This window comes from Chelonoidis abingdonii, chromosome 19 (genome assembly GCF_003597395.2).
Source record: "Chelonoidis abingdonii isolate Lonesome George chromosome 19, CheloAbing_2.0, whole genome shotgun sequence".
In the NCBI taxonomy this organism is placed as follows: Eukaryota; Metazoa; Chordata; order Testudines; family Testudinidae; genus Chelonoidis; species Chelonoidis abingdonii.
The window spans coordinates 16,151,755-16,178,484 of record NC_133787.1 but is presented as its reverse complement, the minus strand read 5'-3'; the positions used below and the strand labels follow the sequence as shown (position 1 = coordinate 16,178,484).

Below are 26,730 nucleotides of genomic sequence, written 5' to 3'. Positions count from 1 at the left end.
CTGAACTGGTCCAAGGAAAACATGCCACTAACTAGAAAACCTTGCTGTTTGAATGGGAGAAAGGGATTAAGCCAAGCACCAACATCTTTGTAGGAGCAGCAACAATTTTAATAAAGTTAGAGGAGGCCATGAGAGCTGAACTCTAATAGCTCAAGAGAGACTCCCAGATCCTAGGAAAATATAAACTTTAAACATTGCTGTTGGCCACTGTCTTTTCTAAGCAGAAATCAACAAGCCATTTTCTGAGCGTAACATTTAAAGAGCAACACAAGTAATCCAGATTAAACTCTGGCATCTTTCAGGATAGTGTAGAAGTAGTAGCCAAGAATTTTTATAATTTCTCCACTCTTCAAATGTTTGTCCTCTCTCTCAAGTATATGGCAACATGTGCAGAGCATCATTCTATAGATGCAGTTGTACATCCATAAACCTTTTCAAGGCCTCCTCTGTGATATCATGGGTATCATCCCTTTGAATCCATATTTGGGGCATTGCATTATGATTGGATGTTCTCATCACAATTGCATGAAAGGGAGTCTTTGATTTTCCACTTTTGGGTCAAGTAGCTTCATCTTCCATGGTTTATTTGGTAAGTCTGCCTGGCAGATTAAAACCATGAGGTTGGGCTTTTGGGGTCCACGGTAGCATGTTTCTTTGGAACAGTAGATGTAGCTGACACTTTGCTTGTCCTAACCATGTTTAATATCTTTCACAAGCGGACAGAGACAGAAAAGGACTACATCTGTGTGAATTTACACCTTGTTCGCTTTGAAAAAATTAAATCCATACACAAAAAACACAGGGAGTTTGGTTTTTGTTTTGTATCCCCTATTCACTGCCCGGGCCACTACTTTATATGGTTGTTCAGACACGTAAATTGCTCTGACCCCTGCTGTGCGTTTGAAAGTGTCTTCTTTGTAAACTAAACATAATTTCTAATGATCCTGAAAACTAGGCTCTCGCTGTGGAGTTTTGGCATTACTCAAAGGGGGCATCTCAACTTTGTTATTTTTACTACATATATTTAAAGGCTGACATCAACTCATTAATCCTCATAACTAGTCAAACCTACTTGCAACACTAAAACAAGAATGAGGTTTGATGGTATAATAAAGTTACCAAAATAAGTTATATCCCTTTTTGGACTACATTTTTAAAGTGGAACCTATTAAACATTCAGTCAGTGTGCCAATATAACAGGTATTCATAGAATCATAGGGTTAGAAGGGACCCCAAGGATCGTCTAGTCTAACCCCCAGTTTTAAGTGACTGTGACTTGTTGTGTGGACCAGATTGCAGGACTGCGGCCTGTGTATGGCCCCTCAACAGAAAGGAGAGGTATTAAATACTTTAAAATAGAGCTGTGGGAGAACTTCTCACATTTATTTTCAACTGCAACCTCCAAACCAAGCACTTATTTTTGCTGGCCTTTTATAGTCCACATCCGTGTATTGTTTATACAGATTCAATTTTTTGATTAACATATAATAAATATACATTGGTTTAATATTTCTTTGCCCCACCCCCCACACCTACACAACCCCATGCAGGAATTTGCAGTACTTAACATTAAGGAGATACATTTACTGAAATGGAAAATTACCCTGCCCACATTTTTCGGGGAATAGTCTGAAAGAATCGCAGAACTGTCCCTAGAGTTGTAAGTGTAAGAGACCAAGGCGTCTTTTCACTGATCCCAAGTGGTCCTTGGATCGGGCCTCTCCTCCTCGCTCTGGTTTTGCACGTGCAGACCGATGCCCTCGGGACTGTGACACATGCAAAAGAAAAGCAGCACCGCACAGTTTGCTCAGCCGGGTTCCCGCCCGCAGCTCCAGAGCGCTCCGCTCTAGTCGAACGTTACAGCACAGCGATAAGCCAATACGACACCGACCCCGCGCCGCAATCTTTCCTCCTGCAGCCACGCCCCTTCCCTTCCCAACCAATGGGGATGGGGTTTGCTAGGGAGCGGTGCGGTGTGGAAGGGATGTCCAATGGAGAGCGGCGTTGTTGTGGGGGGCGGGGGACTGCGGAAGGGGCGGAGAGTGGGACTAGGAGCCGGCTCTCTGGGCTGCGATGTGAGCGGGTTCGAGGCGCTGAGGTGGGGGCGGCTGTGCGCTCTGACCGCCCTCCCCCACCCGCCATGAATTCGCTGGAGCAGGCAGAAGGTAATTGCGGTCCCCGCCCCGCCGGGCCCAGTGACTCTTTCCCGGGGACACGCCGCGGGGGGAGTTTCTCTGTGCGGCTCCCGCGCCCCAGAGCGGTCCCTTGCCTCTGCCCCACGACCCGGGAGCTCTGAGACCGGCCCCTTCAGCTAGAGGCGTCAAAGGGCGCTGCCCGGGGCCACCCGACCTCAGTCTGAGAGTGGGGAGGGACGTTCTCCGCGGTATGGCTGACAGCGGGAGCCAGCGAGGGGTGTGAGGGGCGCCCCTCAGCCGGGGGTCACGGTTTTCTGTAGGGTCAGAGGGGCGCCGTGCAAACCTGCCGCAGGACAAGGTTCCTAGTGCCCACAGCCTCACGCACTGGGGGAATGGCTCAAAGGCGAGCGGCCGGTGAGTCGAGCAGTCCGGGGGGTGGTTTAGTGTTTTGTTTGCTCGCTTGTTGATGGAGGAGGGGCATGTTGCTGGTCTGCAAGCTGCGCTTGCTATAACGATGTGGAAAGCGGATTTGGTTGTAAAAGGGCAAAGTTCTGCCTTTTAACTGAGCCAAGTTATTTGAACGAGTGTGTGTGCATCGGCTTTCTCCACCGGGGACAGACTGAAAGATCTTCAGTAGTTTGCAAAACTTCCTTTTTGTCACCTTTCTTTGGTTGCGTTGTTTCATGATGGAGCCTGGCTTTTACAGTGTGGTCTGTTATTTCTGCGTTGGTAAGAGATTTGCTGTACAAGTTAGAAACTTGTTATAGACTATTCACTAATTCCTGTTATTTTTTAATCTAAGCTATATAGTCAACACAGCTGTAATTCTTTAATTGCATTCTATATCTCAAATACATTGAGATGTAATAATCTAACCAAGGAATTCTTTTTTTCAGGAAAAATACAGCTCACTGAGCTTCACATTCTTATTTGCTAAAAGAGATCCTTGTTTTAAGTTTTGGTGCAGATTTCTAGTAAAGGATATTAAAAAGGAACTTAAAGCTGCTTTCTTTCTGCAAAAAATCAATACAGGAGACAGTACTTCAAGATTAGATTAGTAAATGTCATATAGAACAAACAAGATGTGTATATACATTAGCAGAAGTACTAGAAATTATGGGAATACTGAAGTGACTGTCAACACTTATTGTAACACTGTAAATATCAGAATCATCTCTTTGGTTAGCACTGGTAGACAAATTTTTAAAACACCAAACCCATCTTTTTTTTTTTTTTTTTTTTGAAAGAGGTTCTTAACAATTTGGGCTTCCAAGACTTTTAAAATGTAGTTCAAGCCTTTATTTTTTTATGTACACTTTATTTAAAACACAAAATCATATCTAATTTACAAATGTTTTCTGTTGGTTAACAAAGTAGTTATATTTTTTCCAGCTGATAAACATTGAAATAATCTCTGCATATATTTTAGAGTAAGTACACAGTTCAGTAACAGGCATACATTTTAATGAAGGTATTTTTCTTGTAGTTTTTGCATTGTTACCTTTATTGGAACTTGACATTCTAATATAACATGAAATTGTTTCAAAGAACAGTAGTTGTTACTTGAAACCAGTTTGCCTTTAAAGTGTATACCTTTATAAATAAATAAATATCAAATTTCAAACAATAAATTAGTGGGACAGTTTTAGGCCCAAAACTTCTCTGGTTGAAAAGGAAATCTTCACAGACGTTAAAATGAATAGTTGAAATTTTTTTTTTAATCTGAAAATATTTATAAAGTAGACTTCTCTTCATGTTAAATAGTTCCCCTGTAATGTTGACTCTATTTCATGAGTCAGATTCTAAAGCTGGCTAAAACTTAAATAATTTATGACTGTATTTTCATTGTCCAAGATGAGTGGCATGTAAAAATAGATTATTGAAACTGAAAGGACTGTTAAAAAAAAAAAAAAAATCTCAAATGATGCCAACTGAGGTAAGAATTTTTGTAGTGAGTTATGGTGATAGAATCATTCTAATCACAAACAAAATACCAAACTCTACTTATCATTAGCGCAGACCATAGAGTATAACAAGATTTTCCTAACACACCTTACATTTCAAAATATACCTTGTTTTAGAGCATTTTAATCTATCAATATAAATGGCTTGCATTTTGACTTACAAAGGGATACCATGTCAAGGTATTCTAACCTCTTCAGTATATATTTCTGTATATGGAAATGCCTGTCACTTAATATATTAATTTTTAGTGGGATGCTTAACCAAAAAGTGTGGTAAATTCTACAGCTAATGTGCTGAGATGTAGTGCTAAACATCTTTCCATTATCTATTGCTTAATCTGAGATGCAAGCGATTTTTGATAATTACATCATCAATCCATTACAGCTTTCCTCTGCAAGTTATGGGTCTGAGCTGCACAGAACATAAGTAACAATAGAATCTGAGGCATTAACTATTAATCTTCAACTAATAGACCAAGACTTATTAGATCTCTGCCTGTCTTTTCCTCAGATCTCAAAGCTTTTGAAAGAAGACTTACTGAATATATTGCATGTTTGCAACCAGCTACAGGACGTTGGAGAAGTAAGCTTAATATTTTAAAGAAGTTGGATTGGTTCTTTAATACTGCAGTTGGCATTTACCCATGTATATTCCTATGGATTATGTTTACAAAAACAAATCTAGGCTTTAAAAATCTTATTGTATGTACTTTGTATGTGAGCCTAAAAATCTTTTAAATATTTGAAGGTACCACACATACACAAATTTAACAAAAAATAGCAAAAGTAAAATAATGGATTGATGTTATTGCATCTGTACCATGTGCACAAAATGCTTATAGCATTTGCACAATTGCTATTCAAAAGTAGATATTAGTTTACTTTAAGAGGAATTAGTCTCTTTAAAAGGAATTCTCCAGGACAAGTTTGAGGCATATTGAGGCTTTGTGATTAAAGTCATGTCTACACTACCACTTATGGCAGCAAAATGTATGTCACTCAGGAGTGTAACACCCCCCTATTCTCCCCCATGAGTGACATAAGTTTCACTGGCATATTGGTAGTATGCATGTGCTATGTCTGTTTATCGATGGCTTTCTCCTATTCCTTAGTATATTTTCCAAGGTTCCCCCAAAAATCAATATATTAAGTTCACTGGTTCTATAGTTTATTTTTTTAACGAGTGTGTTCATTTTCCAGTTGTTGGCAATCTCTTCCAAACTTGTTCAAATATATCTAAATGCAGGCTCAAGTTTTACTGACATAAAGTGCACTCATGAAGAAGTTTTCAATAAAAATTGGATGTGGCATCTAGTGACTTCATAATTCTGTTGTCTGTTTAATAACACCAGTTTTCCAGGAATAAAGTAGTTGATATAGGTAGATCTTTACTATCTTTCTGTGTGAAATTGGAGTAATAATTTTCATTTTATATGGCATATAAACTTCTTTCATTCCCCTTTGAATGTGCCAATTCCAGCCCCTAACTGTTCCATTTTTATTTTATCAGTATTATCAGCACCCAAAATTAAGACGACATGAATATGCTTTACAAGCATTGAGGTCTGAACCTTTAGAATGTGCACTGTTCACATCTTTCTGGCTTTTATCCGCAACTATGAGTGGAGGGTTAGAAATAAAACTTTTTTAATAAAAGCTGAGATTCTCACATAATCACTTGCCTCACGGAGCTGGAGCTTTAAGAAAAATACCTGCACCTACACTTGCAATGAAATTGAAAGAGTTGGCAAGGCTGCCTGCCTCCGTGCAGAGCAGCTTACAGGACTGGTACCTTAGTGTTATTGGCTCTTGGATGTTACATGCAGAATACTGTATGGGTTTTTAGCATATTGCTCAAGAAAGTTATTCTGTACTACTTTCCCTCAATTTTCTGACTAATGTTTCTAAATCCGTGTCTCTAGTAAAAACTTCTCATAGCCTCCACCCTCCAAACCACAGCATGTCTTTACTTATCAAAACACTATCTGGTACTACGTTTTTGTCCTCTCTAGGAGGCCGATAGAATCTTCAAAGGGTTGCGTTGTTTTAAATGGTAAAACATTTTTTTACCTCCTTCCACTTTGACTGCATAAATAGAAAGGTGGGAGTCCAGATGAGAAACAAACATGATATGCAGGTAGACCTCTTCAAATAAATCTTGCTCTTCTCTGGACATTCTTAATAGAAGAATGAAGAGGGGAAATAAAATAGAATGTAATCTCTTTCAAAGCTTTTCATGAGCTATTAAATACTTTCTAATTAATATGAACCAGATGTGTTGCTTATGACTTTTATTTTTCAACAGTGATTCTTATAGTGGTATCAGTGTGCACGGCAACTGGTGCTTGGAACTGGTTAATAGATCCTGAGACACAGAAGGTAAGTTATACTCTAATGCTGAAATATTAAATGTCTCAATGTTTGTAATCTAGATGATAAAAACCAGGTTTATGTAGTGAGGAGTTGTGGACTGCTTTGAAGAGTGAAAAGCTAATAGCACGGTTATTTCCCTGACTGCCTAACTCAAGATATTAGTGACTAAGAGCAAATTCAGTGGATTATTTACATCACAGGAATCACACTTTGATTTGAAGGGGGGGAACTAAGAATATTAGAGGCATTCTGCAGCTCTGCTGAATAGGGGTGATTTCCCCCAAAGAATAACTTTGTTCTCTCTGCTTATAGAGCATAGTCTGCTAAGGCCACCTTCAGCTAGACTGATCCATGATCAAGAGAATTGAACTTGTGAAAACACTAGCAAGTTGACTAGTCCTAAAAGTTTTTTCTTATGTACCTCTGCACTTTGGAAATATCTCCCCCTTTCTCCTTGAAATAACTTTTTGTAGCAATGGAACAGTTTAAAATTTGTCACACTAGATATGCATACACCAGCTATGCATTTGTTTTTGTTTAACGTGAATATCTAAGATGATCAAACTGATTTTTTCCTAAATTGTGTGGGTAGAGTACTTTGAGGCTTGGTATTCTAAATTTCAGACTTAGGGTGACCAGATGTCCTGATTTTATAGAGACAATCCCAATTTTGGGGGCTTTTTCTTATATAGGCACCTATTAACCACCACCCCCATCCTGATTTTTTAAATCTTGCTATCTGGTCACCCTATTCAGACCAGACTTGTGTTGAATGATGCCAGACTTCTAGGCTACATTGTATCTGTGAAACTGAATCTGAAACTATAGTTGTTCAATGAACTTTATATGGTGCAAGAGAACTTTACCACCAAACTGAAGTAAACTGATAAAGGATTCTTAACTTATTTCCATTTTTACACCTTAGCAATAAACTGAGGTAGAGCTTTTATATTCTATTCAGAAGTGGAAGGGAAAATATGAGATGAGTGATGAACAATTGATGATTTTTTGTCATTAATAAGAAAGTACTTTTTAATTTTAGACTGTTTCCATGGAACTTTAAAACAAAAACTTAGCTTAATTACAGAGACTCAAACAGCACTACTGCAATGAGAAATGTCGTTATCAAATCAAGAACAGGAGTACTTGTGGCACCTTAGAGATTAACAAATTTATTGGAGCATAAGCTTTCGTGGGCTACAGCCCACTTCATCGGATGCATGTAGTGGAAAATACAGTAAAAAGAGATATATACACACACACAGAGAACATGAAACAATGGGTGTTACTATACACACTATAAGGAGAGTGATCAGTTAAGGTGAGCTATTATCAGCAGGAGAGAAACTGTTTGTAGTGGTAATGAAAATGGCTCATTTCCAGCAATTGACAAGGAGATGTAAGGAACTGGGGTGTGGGGGTGGAATAAGCATGGGGAAATAGTTTTACTTTGTGTAATGGCCTGTCCACTTCCAGTCTTTATTCAAGCCTAATTTGATGGTGTCCAATTTGCAAATGTATTCCAATTCATCAGTCTCATTAGAGTCTGAAGTTTTTTTGTTGTAATATTGCGACTTTTAGGTCTGTTCAATCTCCCTGGCCACTCAATTAGTGTTCTCCAACTAGTTTTTGAATGTTATAATTCTTGACGTCTGAGTTGCGTCAATTTATTCTTTTACGTAGAGACTGTCCAGTTTGGCCAATGTACATGGCAGAGGGGCATTTCTGGCACATAGTGGCATATATCACACTGGTAGATGTGCAGGTGAACGAGCCAAACTGGACAGTCTCTACGTAAAAGAATAAATGGACACAACTCAGACATCAAGAATTATAACTTCTCCCAGGAAAACCAGAGACTGTTTTCATAGAGTTTAAGGTCAGAAGAGATGGGCAGATTTATGTTACCTTCCAAAATATCTGAAAGCAGAAGGGATATTCATTGGGAAGATGTTTGGCAGAAGCACTTTTTGTGAAGAGTAGCAGGGTTACAAAGAAGGAGTAAGTTCTGAGTAACAAGGGAATTTTTAAGAGATCTATTCCATCTTAGATTAGTGGCCTAAACATCAGGTTTGCAATACTTCGTCTCCAGCTTGATGATGTCCCTTCAGTCATGGAATTTTTTAATAATTTTTCTTCAAGCCAATTTTATTTCTCTCCTAGGTGTCCTTTTTCACATCACTCTGGAATCATCCATTCTTCACAATTAGCTGCATTACTCTAATAGGCTTGTTCTTTGCTGGCATACACAAAAGAGTGGTGGCACCATCAATGTATCCTTTGATAGTTTGTCAGGTGAAAGTTGAGGTAATTCTTACTGTAACTGCAGCCCACATAAAATCTTTGTTTAGTACTTTTCTTTGACGAAATCCACACAGCATAGCAGCCCGATGTCGAACAGTCTTGGCAGAGTATAATATGTCCTGCGATGATGTAAGTGACTCTAGTCTCACTGACTACATGTACATGTTTAAGGCAGGAATAAATGCAAAAAAGATGAAATTGCTCTCTTTCTGAATAGACATTGCATTCACAGATGGCACAGGTCTAAATAGCAATGTAGATGGTGAGACAAGGCTTAAGTGTGTAGACTGGCTTACTTGCATGAATCGCCTGAGCAGTGCCTCTCACATAGCAGCATAGTATCCCAATACTGGAGCTTTCTCTGCTTCAGGGAAAGGCCCTGGCGGGGAGGAGCAGTAGTGAAAAGCTCTGGCAGTTCCCTGTTGCCAGAGCCTTTCACTGCAGCGCCTGGTCTCTACATGCTGTTAAAGAGTAGACAGCCTAGAGTGCATATTTACATTTTTGCAAATATGTATGGTTAAAATGTGAAACTACAAGTTACTTAATGGTTCCATGGAGGCAAACCCTTAGTTTTCACCCCAGTTGCAGACTAAAGAGAAATTAACACAGATAACACTCATCTTTGTAGTAAGGCTATTTCAGGGTTTGTCTGAACTTTAATTTTTCTTTTGCAGACTGGAAAACTAATTTTGAAACCTAGGCCCCATGTTCAATAATCGTGATCTTCCTTCAACTCTGTCCACTGCCATGGAAATCAAAAATGACCTTTTCTGAAGGTAGTATGGCACAAAAAAGCCAAACAGGACTGGTTTTCAGTTGCCTAGGAGTGAGTCTTATTTACAGTTGACAGTGAAACTGTGCAATATTACCGTCTGGCATATTTGTCTAAATTCTCTTTTGACTACCCTCATGTTATCAGTGCTTTTGCTACCTTTGATTACCTCTTTTTCAGTATTAGTGTCACTTTTGTTCTTCAAGTAGAGCAAAACATGCAGGTGAAGTATGTTAATTGGTTACTAAGTTAAACTTGGAAACCAAACCTCGTTTGTTTTTTATAATGTGTTTTTTGCAAACTACTGTAAATAGCAAATCAATGCCAATGTTAAGCAAAGAGTAATACATGCTGTGTGAGTTCTTGTTCCTGTGAACCAGTATTTAAAGGGATGCTTATCTGCCATTCCCAAAGCTTTTTATTAATGACAGTTGTCTTTTTCAATCCTGGTTACAATATTTTTGGAATCAGCAAACAAAAGAGACTTAAAAGAGAAATCTATGATATGGGGAGAAAGGTCTTATTATGTTTAAGAATATTGCAAATATGTTAAAGTATCACTTTGACTATATGCAGTACTTCAGCCACTTTCACTGTGATTATCCTTAGTTCAATGCTTTCATCTAATTCACAGTACAACCTGTTTTTAATTATTTTAACTTTTTAAAAACTCTTGAATATACTTACATCTTTCAGATTATAAAAGTTCTGTACTGTATCTGAATTCCATAATCACACTGTTTTAAGAGTGGATTTTATGCTGTGATAATCTGGCCATGAAATTAGTATTGCAAATATTTAACTCTGGATTCCAATCATTTGATAAAGGAAATATATGATCAGTGCCACAAATAAATTAATAAAACTCTCTAAAGTGTTAAGAGAAACTAAATGTGGCTGTTATGTATACACAGTACAATAGTTCTTGAAATATTTACAATAATCATAACAATTTAATTTTAAGTGTTCAAGGTGCCTTTTTACCTGTTCCAGATTTTTTAAAAATTTAATTGAGCATAAGTCAGCATAAAAACACAAAGCTATTGCTGGCACAGTAACCTCTCACTACAGATAAGACTAGCAAGGCTGCCTCTTAAAGTGAGCATAATTTGACTTTCATGTATGTTAAATTTTCACTCAATTGAGGCAATAAAATCCTTTGCTCCTAAAGTCTCTTCCAGAGGTTTTGTACTTCTGTCCTTCCATTGTTTTTAACTGATGTAAATTGTTGTAGGTAAATATGTGCATTAAATAAATACTTTATATAATAGTATGTTTGGGGGTTTTTGTATTGTAAATTGACAAATTTGTAGATACAGGATGGGAAGTGACAAAAGCTGAACAGTTATGTACTTTATTTATGAACAGCTGAAGACTCCAGTGATGGAAGTATGGCGCTTGTTTTTTTGTGAAATGTCATGTCGTGTCATGTATGTTTTGTTCTGGATATTGATGTCACCAAAATAGAGACAGCATGGAAAGCAGCAGCAGCCCATAGTCCCTCTACAATAATCCACCAGTCTACCTCAACCCTGTTCCAGGCACCTTCTCATGCCTAGAGCAGGTATTGTGTCTATCTCTGTGTGAGTTCATTCAAGAGTTTAATGATTGGTTTTGATCAGATACACCACTATGGGCCTCTTGGCTGGGAATGGCCCTTGAAATGTATTAACTACTTACGTTAAACAATCTGGTCCACCTTGTATTTAGGTGTAACACAGAGGACATGTCTACATTTAAAACTCTGTTGGCACAGCTGCACCACTGTAGCGCTTTAATGGAAATACTCTAGGCTGATGGGAGAGAACTCTCCTGTTGGCATAGTTAATCCACCTCCTGGCGCAGCAGTAGCTATGTTGCTAGGAGAAACTCTTATTGACAAAGCATTGTCTATATGGAGGGGTTAGTTATACCAAGCTATGTCGCTCAGGGGTGTGGATTTTTCACACGCCTGAGTGACAGTTGTACCAATATAGGTTGGTAGTGTAAACCAGACCTGAGGAAGAGCTTTGTGTAAGTTTGACAGCTTGTCTCTCTCACCAATAGAAGTTGGTCCAATAAAAGATGTTAACTCCCCCACCTTTTGTCTCTAATATCCTGGGACCAACCTGGCTACACCAATGCTGCATATAACTATGACGATAACTTCCAAAAGGCTGCAAAAACTAAAACCAGTGTGCCACATGTAAAAGGCAAGGATAACAGTTCTGGATAATTTAGGAAGAATCTGGATATCTCCACTCTGGTTCCGGTGTTGGATACAACACAAGAACAGTAATTCAAAAGTATTTATTAGATTATTAAAGTAATCTGCCTTTGCTGCTGTTGTAAACATTTTAAAGAAAACCTACACCCTCCTTTTGGCCTGGTCTCCATTACTCTATAACAGCCTGTAGTAAATATGCAGCTAAGTGTTAGGGACAGATTTAAAAAAGTATCCAAATAATTTGTATCTGATGTCGAAGTGGTTTCTGTACATATTATGTAGCAAACTGTCCATCGAATAAAACATCACATTTATGCAGAAGTGTCCATCTACATTAATCACTTGTCCTAGTCAGCTGTGAACAAATGAGATGCAGTTTACTCTAGGTGCTAGGGTAGTAGTAGACTAAGAAGATGTTTTATTATTTATTTCTATTTAGGGGCTCCTAAGCTCTCCACTAGTCCATTGAGTAGAGCTTTGTTGGATTTGTAGGAACCTAAACAAAGACTTTTCCTATGGCAATGTCTACACTACTGGTAAGTTGACCTAAGTTACACATCTCCAGCTACGTAGCACTGGGTGAATGGGAGATGCTCTCCTGTCTACTTACCTTATTCCTCTCCTTCCCAATGGAGAACCAGGGTCAATCAGGGAGTGCTCTGAAGATATGCTAAATTGACCCCTGGTGTCATGCTGGAGCATGCATCCCATGGTAGTGTACACACAGCCTAAGGCTATTTGAGGCAGACATGGGCTATGTCTGCACTAGCACTTTTGTCAGTATAACTTATGTCACTCGGATGTGAAATAAACACCCCCTTACCTGACATAAATTACACCACCAGAAGCCTGGGGCGGACAGCCCTATGTCCACTAGAGAAAAGCCTTGTACGCTGTGACTCCAGGAGTAGGAGCTTTAAGAAAAACATGTACTGTGCACTTTGGGACCAAACCGAGTTGATACCACTGCTCTTCTCTTCTCACCTGTGAACAATGTAGCAGGGGCAGCCGCGGAAGGAAGGAGCGGATGGCTTAGCTTCTTTCCATCCTGGTAGCGAGCAGCCGGGTCTGGCCTGGTCTGTCCCAAAGCAATGTGCGCTGCGCTGTCCGTGCCCCTGGGTGTCCTGCCACCGGCGCGTGCCGGCCGCCAGCCGGGTTGTGGCGCCGAGAGAGTTTGCAATTGCGCACAGTCCAGGGCGCTATTGCGCGCTGCGGCGCACGCTGCCGGGCCGGCGCAGCTCCCCCTAGCGGATCGGGCACCAGCCACCGCGGCGCCTGCGCGAGGGACAGGGCTGCCCGGGTTGCGGCCGCACACGTGGGGGCTCTGCGCTGTCCTCCGGCCGGGCGGGGCAGGGTTGCTGCCCCCCATCCGCGGGCAGACACCATGGGCAAGAGCAAGGCCAAGAGGTTTCGGAGCGCCCCGTTCTCCCCAGCCGGCCCGCAGCGGCCGGTTAGCAGGGAGGGGCCAGTCGGGGAAGACGGCGATGGAGGCTCCTCGGCCGCTGAGCTCCTGGAGAAAGTAAGCGAAAGCAGCTCCTCCCCTTCCTCCCCGCAAGTTGGTGTATGGGGGGCTGGAGCCCTGCTGTTCCCCCCCTTCCTGCACACGGCCAGTGCTCTGCAAGCAGCTCTCCCAGCGGGGGGGGGGGTCTCTCCTTTTGTGGGCCGGGACCCTCCAGCCTACACAGGGACGGGGGAGTTTGCCCATGTGTGTCAGGGAGGAGGAGAGGCCTGTCTGTGGCTTCAGTAGCGTGATTTGAGCCCTGCAGGCTCGGGCAGATTGATGGGTAGGTGTTTTTTGAGCCTGGTTTTATCTTCCCCTGAATCTGGGAGGGGAGCTGTGCTGTCTGTGCCGGAAGAGGCTGTATGGTGCACCTGGCTCAGGCTTGATCTGTGGTGGGCAGTAGGTAGCTTTGGCTGGCTAATTTTCTCACCTGGGATGAGTATGCTAGCACCATACAGCAGGAGTTCTCAAACTGGGGGTCGTGAGCTGTCAGCCTCCACCTCCAAATCCTGCTTTGCCTCCTGCATTTATAATGGTGTTCGATATATAAAAAAGTGTTTTTTAATTTATAAGGGAGGTTGCACTCAAAGGCTTGCTATGTGAAAGGGGTCACCAGTAAGAAAAAGTTTGAGAGGCACTGCTATACAGGGAGATGGACTCCCCTCCTCCCCCCACAGCTCTTCAGAGGGGAAGGAGCTAAGATGTGGGCAGTAGCTTCTGTGAGAGAGAAATGCACAGACTGCTGTCAAACATCAAGTGGTGGGTTGTCATCTGCTTAGCAGAGAATCATATAAGTGTAGGGCTGGAAGAGCCCTTGAGAAGTCAAGCCCAGTCTGAGGCAGAACCAAGTAAATCTAGACCATCCTTGACCAGGTGTTTGTTCAGCCTTTTCTTAAAAATCTTTGATGATGGTGATTCCATAACCTCCCTTGGAAGCCTATTCCAGAGTTTAACTACCTTTATAGTTCAAAAGTTTTTCATAATATCTAACCTAAATGTCCCTTGCTGCAGATTTTAAGGCCATTATTTCTTGTCCTGCTTTTAGTGAACACAGAGAACAATTGATCACTATTGTCCTTACAAAAGCGCTTAACATATTGGAAGACTGTTATTGGTCCACTCTGTTGTCTTTTCTCAAGACTAAACATGGCTAGTTTTTTTTTTTTTTTAAACCTTTCCTCATAGGTCAGGTTTTCTAAATCTTTTATCATTTTTGGTGCTGTCCTCTGGACTCTGTCCAGTCTGTCTGCATCTTTTCTAAAGTGTGGTGCTCAGAATTGGACATACTACTCCAACTGAGGCCTGATCTCTGCCAAGTAGAGCAAGTACTTTCTGTACCTTACATATGATGCTGCTGTGAATACACCCCAGAATATTAACATTTTTTGAAACTGCATCATATTGTCAACTCATTAACCTCCACATCCTTTTCAGCAATATTATGACCTAGCCCAGTGGTGCACAAACTTTTTCAGTCACCACCCCTCCTTAGCATTAATGGAATCTGTTCTCACCCCTCCCTCCATTACTGCACAGCCAAGGCTTCCTCAACCATGGAGCTTGGGCCAAAGGTGGAACTGGGGAGAGGAAGGAGTTGGGGCTAGAAGTGGAACTGATCTGGGAGGCAGAGAAGGAATGAGGGCAGGAATGGATAGGAGGTGGAACGGGGTGAAGTGGAACTGGGGGTGGATCTGGCCTGTTTATTAATTGTGTTGCATATTTGGTCCCTATTAACATTTTTAGTGATGGTTGAAGCAAAACCTTAACTGCCTGGATGTCATCCGTTATTATTAGCTCTCCTTCTCCATTAAGTAGAGGACCTACGTTTTCCTTCATCTTTCTCTTACTCCTAATGTATTTAAAGAACCTCTTATAATGTTTTAAATCCCTTGCTAGGTGTAACTCATTTTGTGCATTAGCCTTTCTGATTTTGTCCCTATGTGCTTGTGGTATTCTTTTTTTTTTCTCCTCCTTAGCAATTTGTTCATGTTTCCACTCTTTGTAGGATTTCTTTTTAATTTTCAGGTCATCAAAGAGCTTGTGATACAATCATATTGGCCTTTTACTAGTCTTCCTATCTTTCCTTTGCAATGGCATAGTTTGCAGCTGTGCCTTTAATATTGTCTCCTGAATATTGTCAGCTCTCCTGAACTCCTTTTTCTCTTAGATTTTCTTCTCAGGGGACCTTACCTACTAGTTCTCTGAGTCTTTTTGAAATCCATTGTCCTTATTCTGCTGCTTTCACTCCTTCCTTTCTTAGAATCATGAAATCTGTCATTTCTTGGTCACTTTCACCCAAATTGTTTTCCACCTTCAGTTTCATTACCAGTTCCTCCTGTTGGTCAGAATCCATCAAAAATGGCAGTCCCCCTGGTTACTACCTCCACTTTCTGAAACAAAAAGTTGTCCCCAGTATATTCTAAGAACTTACTGGAAATTTTGTGTTTTGCCGAATTACTTTTCCAACAGATGTCTAGCTAAGTAAAATAATCCATTATTACCAGGTTTTGTGTATTGGATATTTCTGTTGTTTGTTGTAGAAATGCTTCATTCAACTCCTCTTCCTGATTTGGTATGGAGTAGCCCCTCCCATGACATCACCCCTATTTTTTATCCATTTTCTCTTTCCCCAGATACTCTCCACTGGTCTGTCTCTCAGCCCCTGGAACTCAAAATAAATCTATATATTCTTGATGTATAACGCAACACCTCCTCCTCCTTTACCTTGCTTGTCCTTCCTGAACAAGCTATACCCTTCTGTACCAGTATTCCAATCATGAGATTTATCCCTCTAAGTCTCAGTGATACCAGCTAAGGCATAGTATAGCTTGTGTACTCCTATTTCCCCTTCTTCCTGTTTGTTTTCCATACCTCTTGAATTTGTATATAGATATCTAAGATGTAGAGCAAATTTCTCCACTAATTTCCCTCTTGTTGCTTCTATGGCAATTGTAATTTTCTGTCTCTCTCCCTCACCCCCCAACAACTAGTACTCTGTTAAGGTCATCTTTTTTTATGCTTATCTGTGAGCTTTTATCCCCTGCCCCCTTTGAATGTAGTTTAAAACCCTCCTTGCTAGGTTGGCGAGTTAGTGCATGAAGATCCTCTTTCCTTTCTTGGTCAGGTGGACCCCATCTCTTCCCAGCAGACCTTCTTCCCAGAACAGCATCCTGTGGTTGAGCAAACCAAAGCCCTTCTGTCAACACCATCTGTGAAGCCATGGATTCACCTCCAGGATGTGCATGTTCCTCCCTTACCCTCAACCAGGAGAATACATGAAAATACAGCCTGCACTTCTGATTCCTTCACCCTCCCTCCCAGAGCCCTATAGTCATTGTTGAACTTTTCAGGGTCATACCTGTCAGTATCATTGGTGGCCATGCGGATGAGCCACCTGGAGTAGTGGTCAGAGGGACAGATGAGCCTTTGCAACCTTTCTGTAATGTCTCAGATGCAAGTTGTAGGTAGGCAGCACACCTCTCAGGACATCATGTCGGATCTGCAGTTGCTGTCCGCTTCAGAAGAGAGTCTCTGACTACCAGCACCCTGTGCTGCCTCCTCTTGTGTGCAGTGGTCGTGAGCCTCCCAGCTTGGGGGCAGGTGGCTCCTCCTCAGCCATTGAGGTCTGCTCCTCTCCTCCTGTTGCTAATAATGCATACTGGTATTTTATCTTGATGAATGGGGGACCTGGGTTGAGGGCGGAACACAGTCTATGGCCTGAGGTGGCAGGCAGCCAGTTCTCCTTCTCTGGTGCAGTCGTCGTCTGTAGTTCGGTAGCATCCTTCATCTCAGATGTTTCCATGTGCATCCTGTCAATAAAGTCCTCATGCTCTTGGATGCTGTGCAGACAAGCTGCCTCATCCTGCAGCTCTCTTACCTGTTTCCTGAAAGACTCAATCAACAGACACCTCTCACAGCGGGTGGGAATGTGCAAGCTGTGTTCTCAGCAAGTCAAGACCAGGGCTTGGGCAGAAGCCTCCAGGGTCAGGTTGTCTGGCGAGGACCCCATAGGTGCAGATAGAGGAAAATCTAGCTGTGGTTTTGGCAACCCATTGTCGTCTTCCATGGCAGGTCCTTCATTGTAGAGTACCTGTAAGTTAAGGGAAGGCGGGGGTGGGGGGAATGAAAACAAAACCAGCAACAGAAAGGGGGTGGGGGCGGAAGTGATTTGGGAAACCACAGTCCTGTTAGTTTGTCCTCAATTGTATACAAGGTTTTGGAACAAATTTTGAAAGAGTAGTTAAGGACACAAGGTAAACAGTAATTGAAATAAGATGCAACATAGTTTTATAAAAGGTAGATTGTGCCAGACTAACCTGATCTCCTCCTTTGAGAAGATGACAGTACTGCAATCAGTTGTCTAATCTACCGGGATTTCAGTAAGGCATTTGGTACAGTTCCACACTGAGAACGGAAAGGTGGATAAGGAACTGGTTAAAGGGAAGACTACAATGGGTTATACTGAAAGGTGAACTGTCGGGCTGGAGAGAGATTACTAGTGGAGTTCTTCAGGGATCGGTTTTAGGACCTATCTTATTTAACATTTTTATTAATAACTTTGGTACAAAAAGAGGGACTGTGTTAATAAAATCTGAAGATGACACAACATTGGGAGGTGTTGCCAGTACGGAGGAGGATTGAGATATCATATAAGAAGATCTTGACATTGAAAACTGGAGTAATAGAAATGAGATGAAATTTAATAGTGCAAAGTGCAAGGTCATGCAGTTAGGGACTAACAACAAGAATTTTTGCTATAAGCTGGGGCCTTATCGGTTGGAAGTGACAGAGGAGGAGAAAGACCTGGGTGTATTGGTCGATCATAGGACGACTATGAGCTGCCAGTGTGATGCAGCTGTGAAAAAGGCTAATGCAGTCCTAAGGTGCATCAGGCGAGGTTTTTCCAGTAGAGACAAAAGAGTTAGTACCATTATACAAGGCACTGGGGAGACCTCATCTGGAATACTGTGTGCAATTTGGGTCTCCCATTTTTAAGAAAGATTAATTCAAACTGGAACAGGTGCAGAGAAGGGCTACTAAGATGATCAGAGAAATGGAAAACCTACCTTATGATCAGAGACTCAAAGAGCTTGGCTTGTGTAGCTTAATCATAAGAGGGATGATTGTGCTCTATAAATACACCAGAGGGATAAATACCACAGAGGGGGACGAGTTATTTAGTGCTAATGTTGAGACAAGAACAATGGATACAAATTGGCCATCAACAAGTTTAGGCCTGGAATTAGAGGAAGGTTTCTAACCATTAGAGTAGTGAAGTTTTGGAACGGCCTCCCAAGGAGGAGTAGTGGGGGCAAAAAACATATAAAGCCTGAGCTTGGTAAGTTTGTGGAGGTAATTGTATGGTAAGATTGCCGTCAATGGCATGTAGCTGATTTGTGACCTCTAGTAGCAGATGTCTCCAATGGCTAGTGATGGGAAACTGGATGGGGAGAGCTGTGAGTTGTTACAATGAATTCTTGCCCAGGTGTCTGGCTGGCTGGCCTTGCCGATATGCTCAGCGTCTAACTGACTGCCATGTTTGAGGCTGGAAAGGAGTTTCCCTACAGGTCAGATTTGCAGAGACTCTGGGTTTTTTTCACTTTCTTCTGCAGCATGAGGCACAGGTCACTTGCAGATTTAAACAAGTGTAAAGGGTGGATTCTCTGTAACGTGAAATCTTTAAACCGTGATTTGTGGACTTCAGTAACTCAGGCAGAGGTTATGAGTCTACTACAGGAGTGAGCAGGTGAGGTTCTGTGACCTGTAAAGTGCAAGAGGTCAGATTGGATGATCGTGATGGTCCGTCCGTTCTGGCCTTAAAGTCTGAGTCTAACATACAACCATACCTCCCTGCCTTCCTCCACTGGCAAACATTCAGGTGCCTCCATCTTAACGGTTATCTGTTGCGCCATGTGTACCTCAGCTCTTCCCTTGAGTCTTGGTACCATTCTTGAGGAGGGAAAGAGGAGGCAACTGGACATCTGAAGTTTGACTCACTCTTTTTTCACCCTGACTGTTGCTTTTCGTAAACAGGAAGGTCACACAAAGTAAATGACCAAACTTACTCTCCCTTTGAAAGAAAAATAGTGTAGTTTAGTCTTTGACACGTAAGGCCCCCTGAGCAACCCACTCCTCTGTGTTCTTCCTGTTTGCCACCAGAAGCCCTGCCTTGGGGAGCTAGTACGTCACTGGAGAGGGCAGGGGCAGCAGAGATGGCCAGTCTTTGGTGGGTGGCACAGCTGTGCGTCTTCCACCTCTTTCCACTTGTCTGCTGCTCCTGCTCTTTGAATAGCTGTTGTTGGCCCAGCGGGCCGTAAACCCTGTGAAAAATTGAGTCTACCTGAGCAGAGCTTTCGCCTGCAGACAGGGAAAGGAGATTGTCAAGGACTCAGCAATATCAAGAGAACATACATGAATTCCCTCCCACCCCTGAATAGATGTATCCACTTGCCCATCATAACCCTTCATTTTTCACTAGCCTCATTGAAGAGGTTTGCACTTAAAACTCACGTAAACATGTTATATGAGTGTGAGAAATCAAATCTGTTTTTCAGTAATCAGACTTTTGGTAGTCCCTGATCACTTGAACTGATTCAACAAATCATTGCTTCCCTTGTCTCTTGTATGCTCAGTTTTCTTTTGATATGATTTTTGCCTTTCAGAGTTTAAAACCTAGGTGAAGATCTTCTGATTTTTAAAAGTCTTTATTTCTTTTAAAAATTGTTAAGTTGTCTTCCTTTATAGAAATAAGAAAACATGATAACGAGGGGGAAGACAATGCAGTGTGGTGGTGGTGGGGGAAATGACAATGTTTCTCTCTTCCTACAATGTAACCTTCTGGTGAACTTGCTTTCTAATCTCCCTTGTCCTATCTCTTCAGCTGCAGTATCCAAGTGCTGATGTAAGAGAGTTTGCCTGTGCCAGCATTTCCAAAATGTTGCAGCAGAAGCATGCAATCCCAGCCTTTCTGCAGAGAGATGTTGTCCGGTGTTTGGGTCCCATGTTGCTTGATCAAAGTTTAGCTGTTCGTGAGACAGCTGCGGGAGCTCTCCGGTAAGTGATTAATAATGTATTATAGAAGGAGTTACTATTGGCTATTGGTACAGTGGAGAAGAGGAATTTCTGATAGAAGGAAACAAACTTGAATATTGTCATCTTTGGGTTTTTTTTACTTTAACCCTATTATATATGTTGTTGTGATCAGAAAAGTCTTGATGTATGAATGACTATGATCCTGATTTCACAATGAGATTCATATGGACAGATGCTCATTAACTTCAGTAAAGCACAAGCAAGATCACAGCTTACCTTAGTAGTTGTTGCTCCTCTGCTTCCTGCTTCTTGTGGCATGTTGTTTTCCATCTCTGTAATAGAAAGAAGAACTAAGGGATAAAATTTTAAATGCTTGAAAATGTTTCATGTGCAAATCTTTGTTTTAATAATGGTTTGGGAGCAGCGGGTTAGTGAGAAGATTCAAAATAGCTAGCTTTTATATCTGACAAAGTTGTATGGGACTAACTGTACTGCACCCAGACCTACTGTTGGTTTTCTTTGTTTGCACAAAAGCATAATGTTAGTATTTCCTTTAGAAATGTGTTTAGTAACAGTTTCCTGTAAATGTTTTATGCACACATGCTTTAAAGATTAGCTGCCAGGATATCAGAAGGAAAGGCCTGGGGATTTGTCTCCCACATGAAATGTTGCTATATTTTAGTAGGAATAAAATAGGCTCAGGGTACATCTACCTGCGGCGGGAAGACTCATGACAAACTCTGAAAGCGCAGGTCATCTGACTTGGGTTTGTGCTGCAGGACTGAAAATAGCAGTGTAGACATTTGGGCTTGGGGTTGGAGCCTGGGCTCTGAGACCTTCTCTCCTCACCAGGTCACAGAACCCAGGCTCCAACCTGAGCCTGAACATCTACACTGCTATTATTAGCCTCGTAGCGCAAGCCTGAGTCAGTTGACCTGGGCTCTAAGACTTGCTGCCGTGGCTTTGGCTCATTGCTATGCTATTTACATAGATCTGTTTTTTTTAAAACTGAGTTTAATATATTTTTAGATTAAGACATGTAATAGACTAAAAGCAGGTGATTCATGCAGTATCACCTTAGTAATTAAACGTTACTTTAAAAAAAAAAGTGAAACCTGTCGTAAGCTCTAAATCTGTTACTGTAGAAATATTTAAATATATTTGAAATATTCAAGGCAGATAACTTTATAATATGTGATCAAGGCATTTAACATCTTCCAGAAATCTCAGTGCTTGTGGAGGATTTGAAGTTTGTGATGACATGGTGACTAAAGATATCATGACACCCCTTGTAGCACTTTTGAAAGAGGTATGTTAGTGGATTTTTTTGTTTGTTTGTTTGTTTTTTTTTACTTCTATACAATTTTTAAACTTTCCAGGTCTTTCTGTTTTCAAAACTACTGTGAAGTGTTTGTAAAATTGTTCTAAAGAAATCACTTGATATTTAAGCAGAAATTCTGGCAAGATTAACGTATAGTGTTAGAATTGTAAATGTTTTTTTTTCTATTTGTAGTAGATACAATCAAGCAGAATTAGCATATTAGCTGAAAATAAATTGCACATGTGACGATCAGCAACCAGACACCTCAAGGGGAGAACAGGGGGTTTGAACTCTAAAGAATAGGAAGTTGAATCAACTGATTATATATGATTATGTTATACTAGACAGACATGCCAAATAAGGTCTTTTGTGAAAGGTTGTAAAGTTCTAAACTTAAAAATCATTGAGGTATGTATACAAACGATGGTTATGGAATTATATATTTGTGTATATGGAGAACTGTGCTCATAAACTTCAGTTCCACCTCCCAGCAGGACATTGAGCAATCAAACAGGGAGAGGCACCTCCTGAGCCAGGTGTGTTCACACAAAATCAGACTCTAACCATTGCACAACCCAGGAAAAGACAATGATAGGCCATTAAAGTTAATGAAAGTCATTGAGACAAGTGGGTATTTTCCCACTTTGAATATCTGTAGTGATTGAAGAAAAAGAAAGCCTTGCAAACCCTTTTAAAATGGAAGGGTTTGGAAGTGAAAGGCAACTGAGGGACAGTCTCTAGATGGGAAGCAGTCTGGGGATGTTAATGCCCCCCGTATCTAGGGTGTATGCTGAACTGTTCAAAGGCAATAGGTAACTTGTATTAGAAAAGGGATTTTATTGAAGATGGAAGTGTAAAGCCTGAGGGCAGTTCTGCGCTGCAAAGTTACATTGGCACAGCTGCAGTGAGTCTGGTGAAGATGCTCTAAACTGATGGGAGAGAGCTCTCCTGTCAGTTTAATAACTCCACCTCCGTGAGAGGCAAAAACTATGTCGATGGGAGAAGCTCTCTCGCCGACATAGGACTGTCTACACAGGAGGATAAGATCAATATACCTTCGTCGCTTGGGGTGTAGATTTTTCACACCCCTGAGTGACGTGTTTGTACTGAAGGAAGTGTGTGGTGTAGACCAAGGGCGAGGCTGCATCTTTGTTTGTTTGCTGGGTATCTTGTGTATGTTTGGGTTCCTTTACTATTTCATATTTTAGTCTCGGGTTTTTCTATTAAATTCACTTCTTTTGTATTTGTTTTTTATCCCCAAGCAGACCAGTTGTGCTAACTGTATGGAGTGTGTGCGCCAAAGTAAACTGATAACTCGGGGGCTTGTTTTATGCCTTCACGGGAATGGTCCAGGTGACTGGTATTTACGAACTCGGGGAGGATGGATGTGGGGAGACTCAGGACTCCAAGGGTATTGGAGTCACCCCTCAAGGAGTGACTAAGCTGGTGGAGGCCAAGGTGAGACCTTGTGCTTGTGGGCTAGCTACTAATATCAGGGTTCTGAGCCATACAGCGTTTAAGGCACCCCAAGGTACAGGGCGGGTGGTTGCAGAGCTCCTTACTCATCTGGATGATCTCCAACATGTCACAGTAGTGTAGTTGGTACAGGAGTTGCACTCCAGTTTCAGTGAACTGAAGTTCACACTCCAAACACTTGCTAAACAAATTCTAGTAGATTCAAAAGTGAGGGAACAAAGTACAAGCTCACAGGTTGTTATTTTCTTTTGTTTATTTCGAGTCAAGAGGAATGATGAAGGAAAGGAGAGAATGAGAAAATTAGTCTTTGTATGCAATGAATAAAAAGCAACTTGGGAGCTTATGTTTGAAATCGGAGCCATAGCAGTAGAGCATTAAGACACCCCAAGGTCAGAGGGCAGGCAGTGACTGAGCCCCTTACTGATTGGAATGATCCCCAAAATGTCACAGCTCCCTAAGGAATTGCTACTAATCCCTTTTCACATAAATTATTATACAAATGGAACACTTTATTTCTATGAGAGTTTACCAAAATTACATGCAAATCTAGAGAGAAATCCCAAGCAAGGACCTGATTCTGCACATAGAGGTCCATTGAAGTTAATGGGACCCCCCCCACAGGTATAGGGAGAGTGAATCAGGCAAGCAAATCTGATTGCAGGATCTTAACAATTTTACATTACATGCTATGTCTACTGAGGTTCACAGTGAGTGCTGTTGTCCAAATTACTGATTGAATTTACAGTTGGCAACGTTGTTATTGTACCAGTCATAGTAAGATAAAGTGTTTCTAATACTGCTGATTGTACTATATAGTCTCCATTTGGTCCAGTGGATAAGGCCCAAGACTGCGAGTCAAGACTTGGATTCCATCTGGCTGCTGACTTTACTGTATTTTGGACAAGCTACTTAACCTCTGTGCCTAACTTTCCCCACTTATAAAATGTGAATAATGGTCAATCCCTGTGTGGGCTGCCCTTCTGAGATTCTTTTCCAGTCCACTGAGTGCATCCCTTTTAAGTGGAAGGTCTCCACTTCCCTTTGGGATGGGATTCCACGAACCTCCACTCTCCCATTCGGTCTCTGATTTATACCTGCTAGCTGTTAACCATATTATATAGTAAGCCCATGGGCTTGGCACCTGCAAGAGTTTTCCTTGGGGGGTTTGTGGACGGGCATAGTATGCAGTGACACAGGAACAGATTCTTGGAAACAAAGAATATTTGTTTTGCCAAAGGGTACTCAGCTCTTAGAGAAGTGGATTTAAATTAACAGAGATCTACATGTACATTGTCTTACCTACACTTGGCATTCCCCTTGAGGCCCTGGGTAGATCTGATTTAGCTCTGGTGTCCCTCTCTTCTCTTTGGGCACCAAGTTATAGCATGGTTGCTGCAGGTGACTGGTCCAGGTGACTGGTCCAGGTGACTGATATTTACAAACTTCCAGTAGGTCTCTGTGTCAGCCTAACAGCTTCCCTCAGCATAGGGGCAGTCATTTAACAGAATAGTGTTTCTCCTAAATTCTGAGTCTTTCCAGTCTGATTTCTTTAACAATCCTTTTTGGTCTAAATATGCATTCAGACAGAGTGATTACACAGAGGGGCATATGACATTTATAAAAAACCAACATATTTCCCAGTTCTCCACATTAGCCATGTTTGTAAAGTGCTGAGAGATACGCAGATGACATTCTGTAAAAGTATTTAATTATTAGCATTAATGGACATTCCAGTGTTTCTGAGAAGCATCTGGCCTTGTCTTTTCTTGTGACAGTCAGACAAAAGTTTAACAAGTTTATTTGTCTATAAGAAAGTGCTTCTGAAAACGAGGGTATGTGTGACAGGACATAGTACAAAGTGATTTTGTAAAGGTGTGTAATTTCTTTTCTGTAGAAACGAATAGTTGAATTCGTGTATGACCCTATTTGCCATGAAGAGTTGCAGATTCGCTGTAATTTCTGTCATTAAGTAGCTGTCCTGAGATCTCTGCTTTTAATTTTTTTTCTCTTGTCCAGTTCTTTTCCAATTCCTTTTTTGCCTATTTGGTTACAGTGCAGTGCTGGACTAGAGGCCAACGAGGTCTCCCCCATGAAATGCAAAGATTCAAAGAAAAATTGTGTTGAAGACATAGCCAATGAGGCTGTTAATGTGCTGTGGAATGTATGGTAAGCTCCATTTTAATATTAACATAGATGCTTTTCTTTTGAAAAATGGTTTGACCTTATATTTCCCAGTGAAGATAAAAGCAATAATATCTAATCACTTCATTCCTGAAAGTACTTTATATATCAACATAGTTATTCCTTTTCAAACTGGAAAAATGTATTTATATACCTTTCTCCATAAATGGCAAATAAGATAAAACATATTTTGTAAGTGAAAGATCTTGAAGCTCCACAGAGTTATTATTTTAAAATTATTATTAATCAAACAGGTCGGACTGTGCTGAAATCTGACTTCCAAGAGCTACTCAGCCTAAATTGTGATTTTGGCTTTTGTACTATATCATAGTCACTCTGAAAGTGAAGACTTTCTGCAGTTCATCGGAGAATGAAGACTACACCTCCCAAATTTTCTGTCGGACCATTCTGTAATGCAGAAGTAGGGGAACATTATATTCCAACCCGGAGACTCCAGTGCTGTCCCAGCCTCAATGGGGAATGTAGGCCCCATTTGAGTCCCTGCTGCTGGAGCCTAATGTTTTGCTACAATTAAACTACTCTTCTGTGGGGCTGATTATGCACTCAGTGAAGCCAATAGGAGTTTTATAATTTATTTTGTTGAGTTCAGGCTTCTTGAGTTCTGGAATGCTCCAAATCATAGATTATATAAATGGGAGTCACCTAGAATTCATAGCGAAGCCACAGAATGGAAATCTAGGGTGCCCCATATACCGCTGGGCTCTGCATTCTTCACTGAAGGGGCAGAGTGGAGTTTCCTGATCTTCATGTGCTATGCCCATTCTATCAGCACCTGGGGATCACTGCGTGAAAGTGTAAAGAGTGCTGAATCTAGAGGGAGAGGACATTTAAGGAAAATGCAGAATGTCTAGATAGGTGTATGGAATATTGAAATAGGGAAAGAATTAAGACCTATAGAACATAGAGGTTAGTAAACCTTTGGGATGTCTGTAATGGAGAGAATGCTGCAGAAGAGTAACAGAATAGTGAAGAGAGTGCTGAGATAGGAGCCTTAAAGTGACCTATGCAGATCTGTAGCATAAAGAAAGGGGACACTGACTAGGAACTAAGTTCAGCAAAATGTTAAAATCAAAGGCAACTGAAGCAATGTGCAACCTGATAACACAGATTTGTCTACCGTATGCTTTCCCCAGGTACTGCAGTCACAAGGGGAAGATTAAAATGATGGATCATGCCAGCCTTGCTAGAAATAGCTTCCCCCTCCCTCCTGCTATCTGACATTGTAAAGAGAAATGCCACTTGTTTTAGGCAGTCATCTTCTCTGTTGGGTCAAATCCTGCCACCTGCTGTGTGGAGATGGGCGACCTTGTAGCAATGGAACACATCCAGTTATACTATACATAAGAGCCATGATTTTCTAGCTATTAGGTGCCACTGCTCTGCGGCCATATAGGTGGAAAGAGTGAGGATTTCTTTTCTTCCTCCTCGCTCTGCAGATGTTCCC

The 26,730-nt window shown here is 41.3% G+C and overlaps 2 protein-coding genes across 10 annotated transcripts in view; both read left to right on the top strand.

Annotated features, from left to right (window-relative positions):
- The first annotated feature begins 2,032 nt into the window (after positions 1-2,032).
- CNEP1R1 (CTD nuclear envelope phosphatase 1 regulatory subunit 1) lies at positions 2,033-12,274 on the top strand. 7 transcript variants are annotated; one of them, XR_012657302.1, is made up of 8 exons: positions 2,775-2,864; positions 4,611-4,682; positions 6,405-6,478; positions 8,636-8,745; positions 8,851-8,905; positions 9,451-9,552; positions 10,917-11,112; positions 12,194-12,274. XR_012657302.1 is itself a non-coding variant. In XM_032784063.2 (6 exons), exons 1-6 carry the CDS (start codon positions 2,141-2,143, stop codon positions 9,490-9,492), a joined length of 378 nt encoding a protein of 125 aa, XP_032639954.1. In that variant the 5' UTR covers positions 2,033-2,140; the 3' UTR covers positions 9,493-10,818. The 7 variants fall into 7 exon arrangements, 4 of the variants coding, with proteins under 4 accessions (XP_032639954.1, XP_032639956.1, XP_032639955.1 ...); XR_004374186.2 differs by lacking the exon at positions 10,917-11,112 and having other exon boundaries at positions 12,194-12,270; XR_004374185.2 differs by lacking the exon at positions 12,194-12,274 and having other exon boundaries at positions 10,917-12,052.
- A 756-nt stretch (positions 12,275-13,030) lies between these two features.
- Positions 13,031-26,730, top strand: part of HEATR3 (HEAT repeat containing 3) — a 33,960-nt gene continuing 20,260 nt past the window's right edge. The window contains exons 1-4 of one of the 3 annotated variants that reach the window (XM_032784059.2): positions 13,031-13,273; positions 20,136-20,308; positions 21,509-21,596; positions 25,138-25,250. In XM_032784059.2, the coding sequence (XP_032639950.1) occupies positions 13,139-13,273; positions 20,136-20,308; positions 21,509-21,596; positions 25,138-25,250 (509 nt within the window). In that variant the 5' untranslated portion in view covers positions 13,031-13,138. Of the gene's footprint in view, positions 13,274-13,396; positions 13,539-20,135; positions 20,309-21,508; positions 21,597-25,137; positions 25,251-26,730 lie in introns of those variants that run through there. The other 2 variants (XM_032784060.2, XM_032784061.2) reach the window with 2 other exon arrangements.

Bases quoted from the DNA above. Each gene is read 5' to 3' on its own strand.
- CNEP1R1 (XM_032784062.2), top strand. From the start codon at position 2,819: ATGATGGAGCCTGGCTTTTACAGTGTGGTCTGTTATTTCTGCGTTG. The intron at 6,479-8,635 runs GTAAGTTATACT...TTTCTCTCCTAG, and splicing joins TAGATCCTGAGACACAGAAG to GTGTCCTTTTTCACATCACT. The intron at 8,906-9,450 runs GTAAGTGACTCT...TTTCTTTTGCAG, and splicing joins ATAATATGTCCTGCGATGAT to ACTGGAAAACTAATTTTGAA.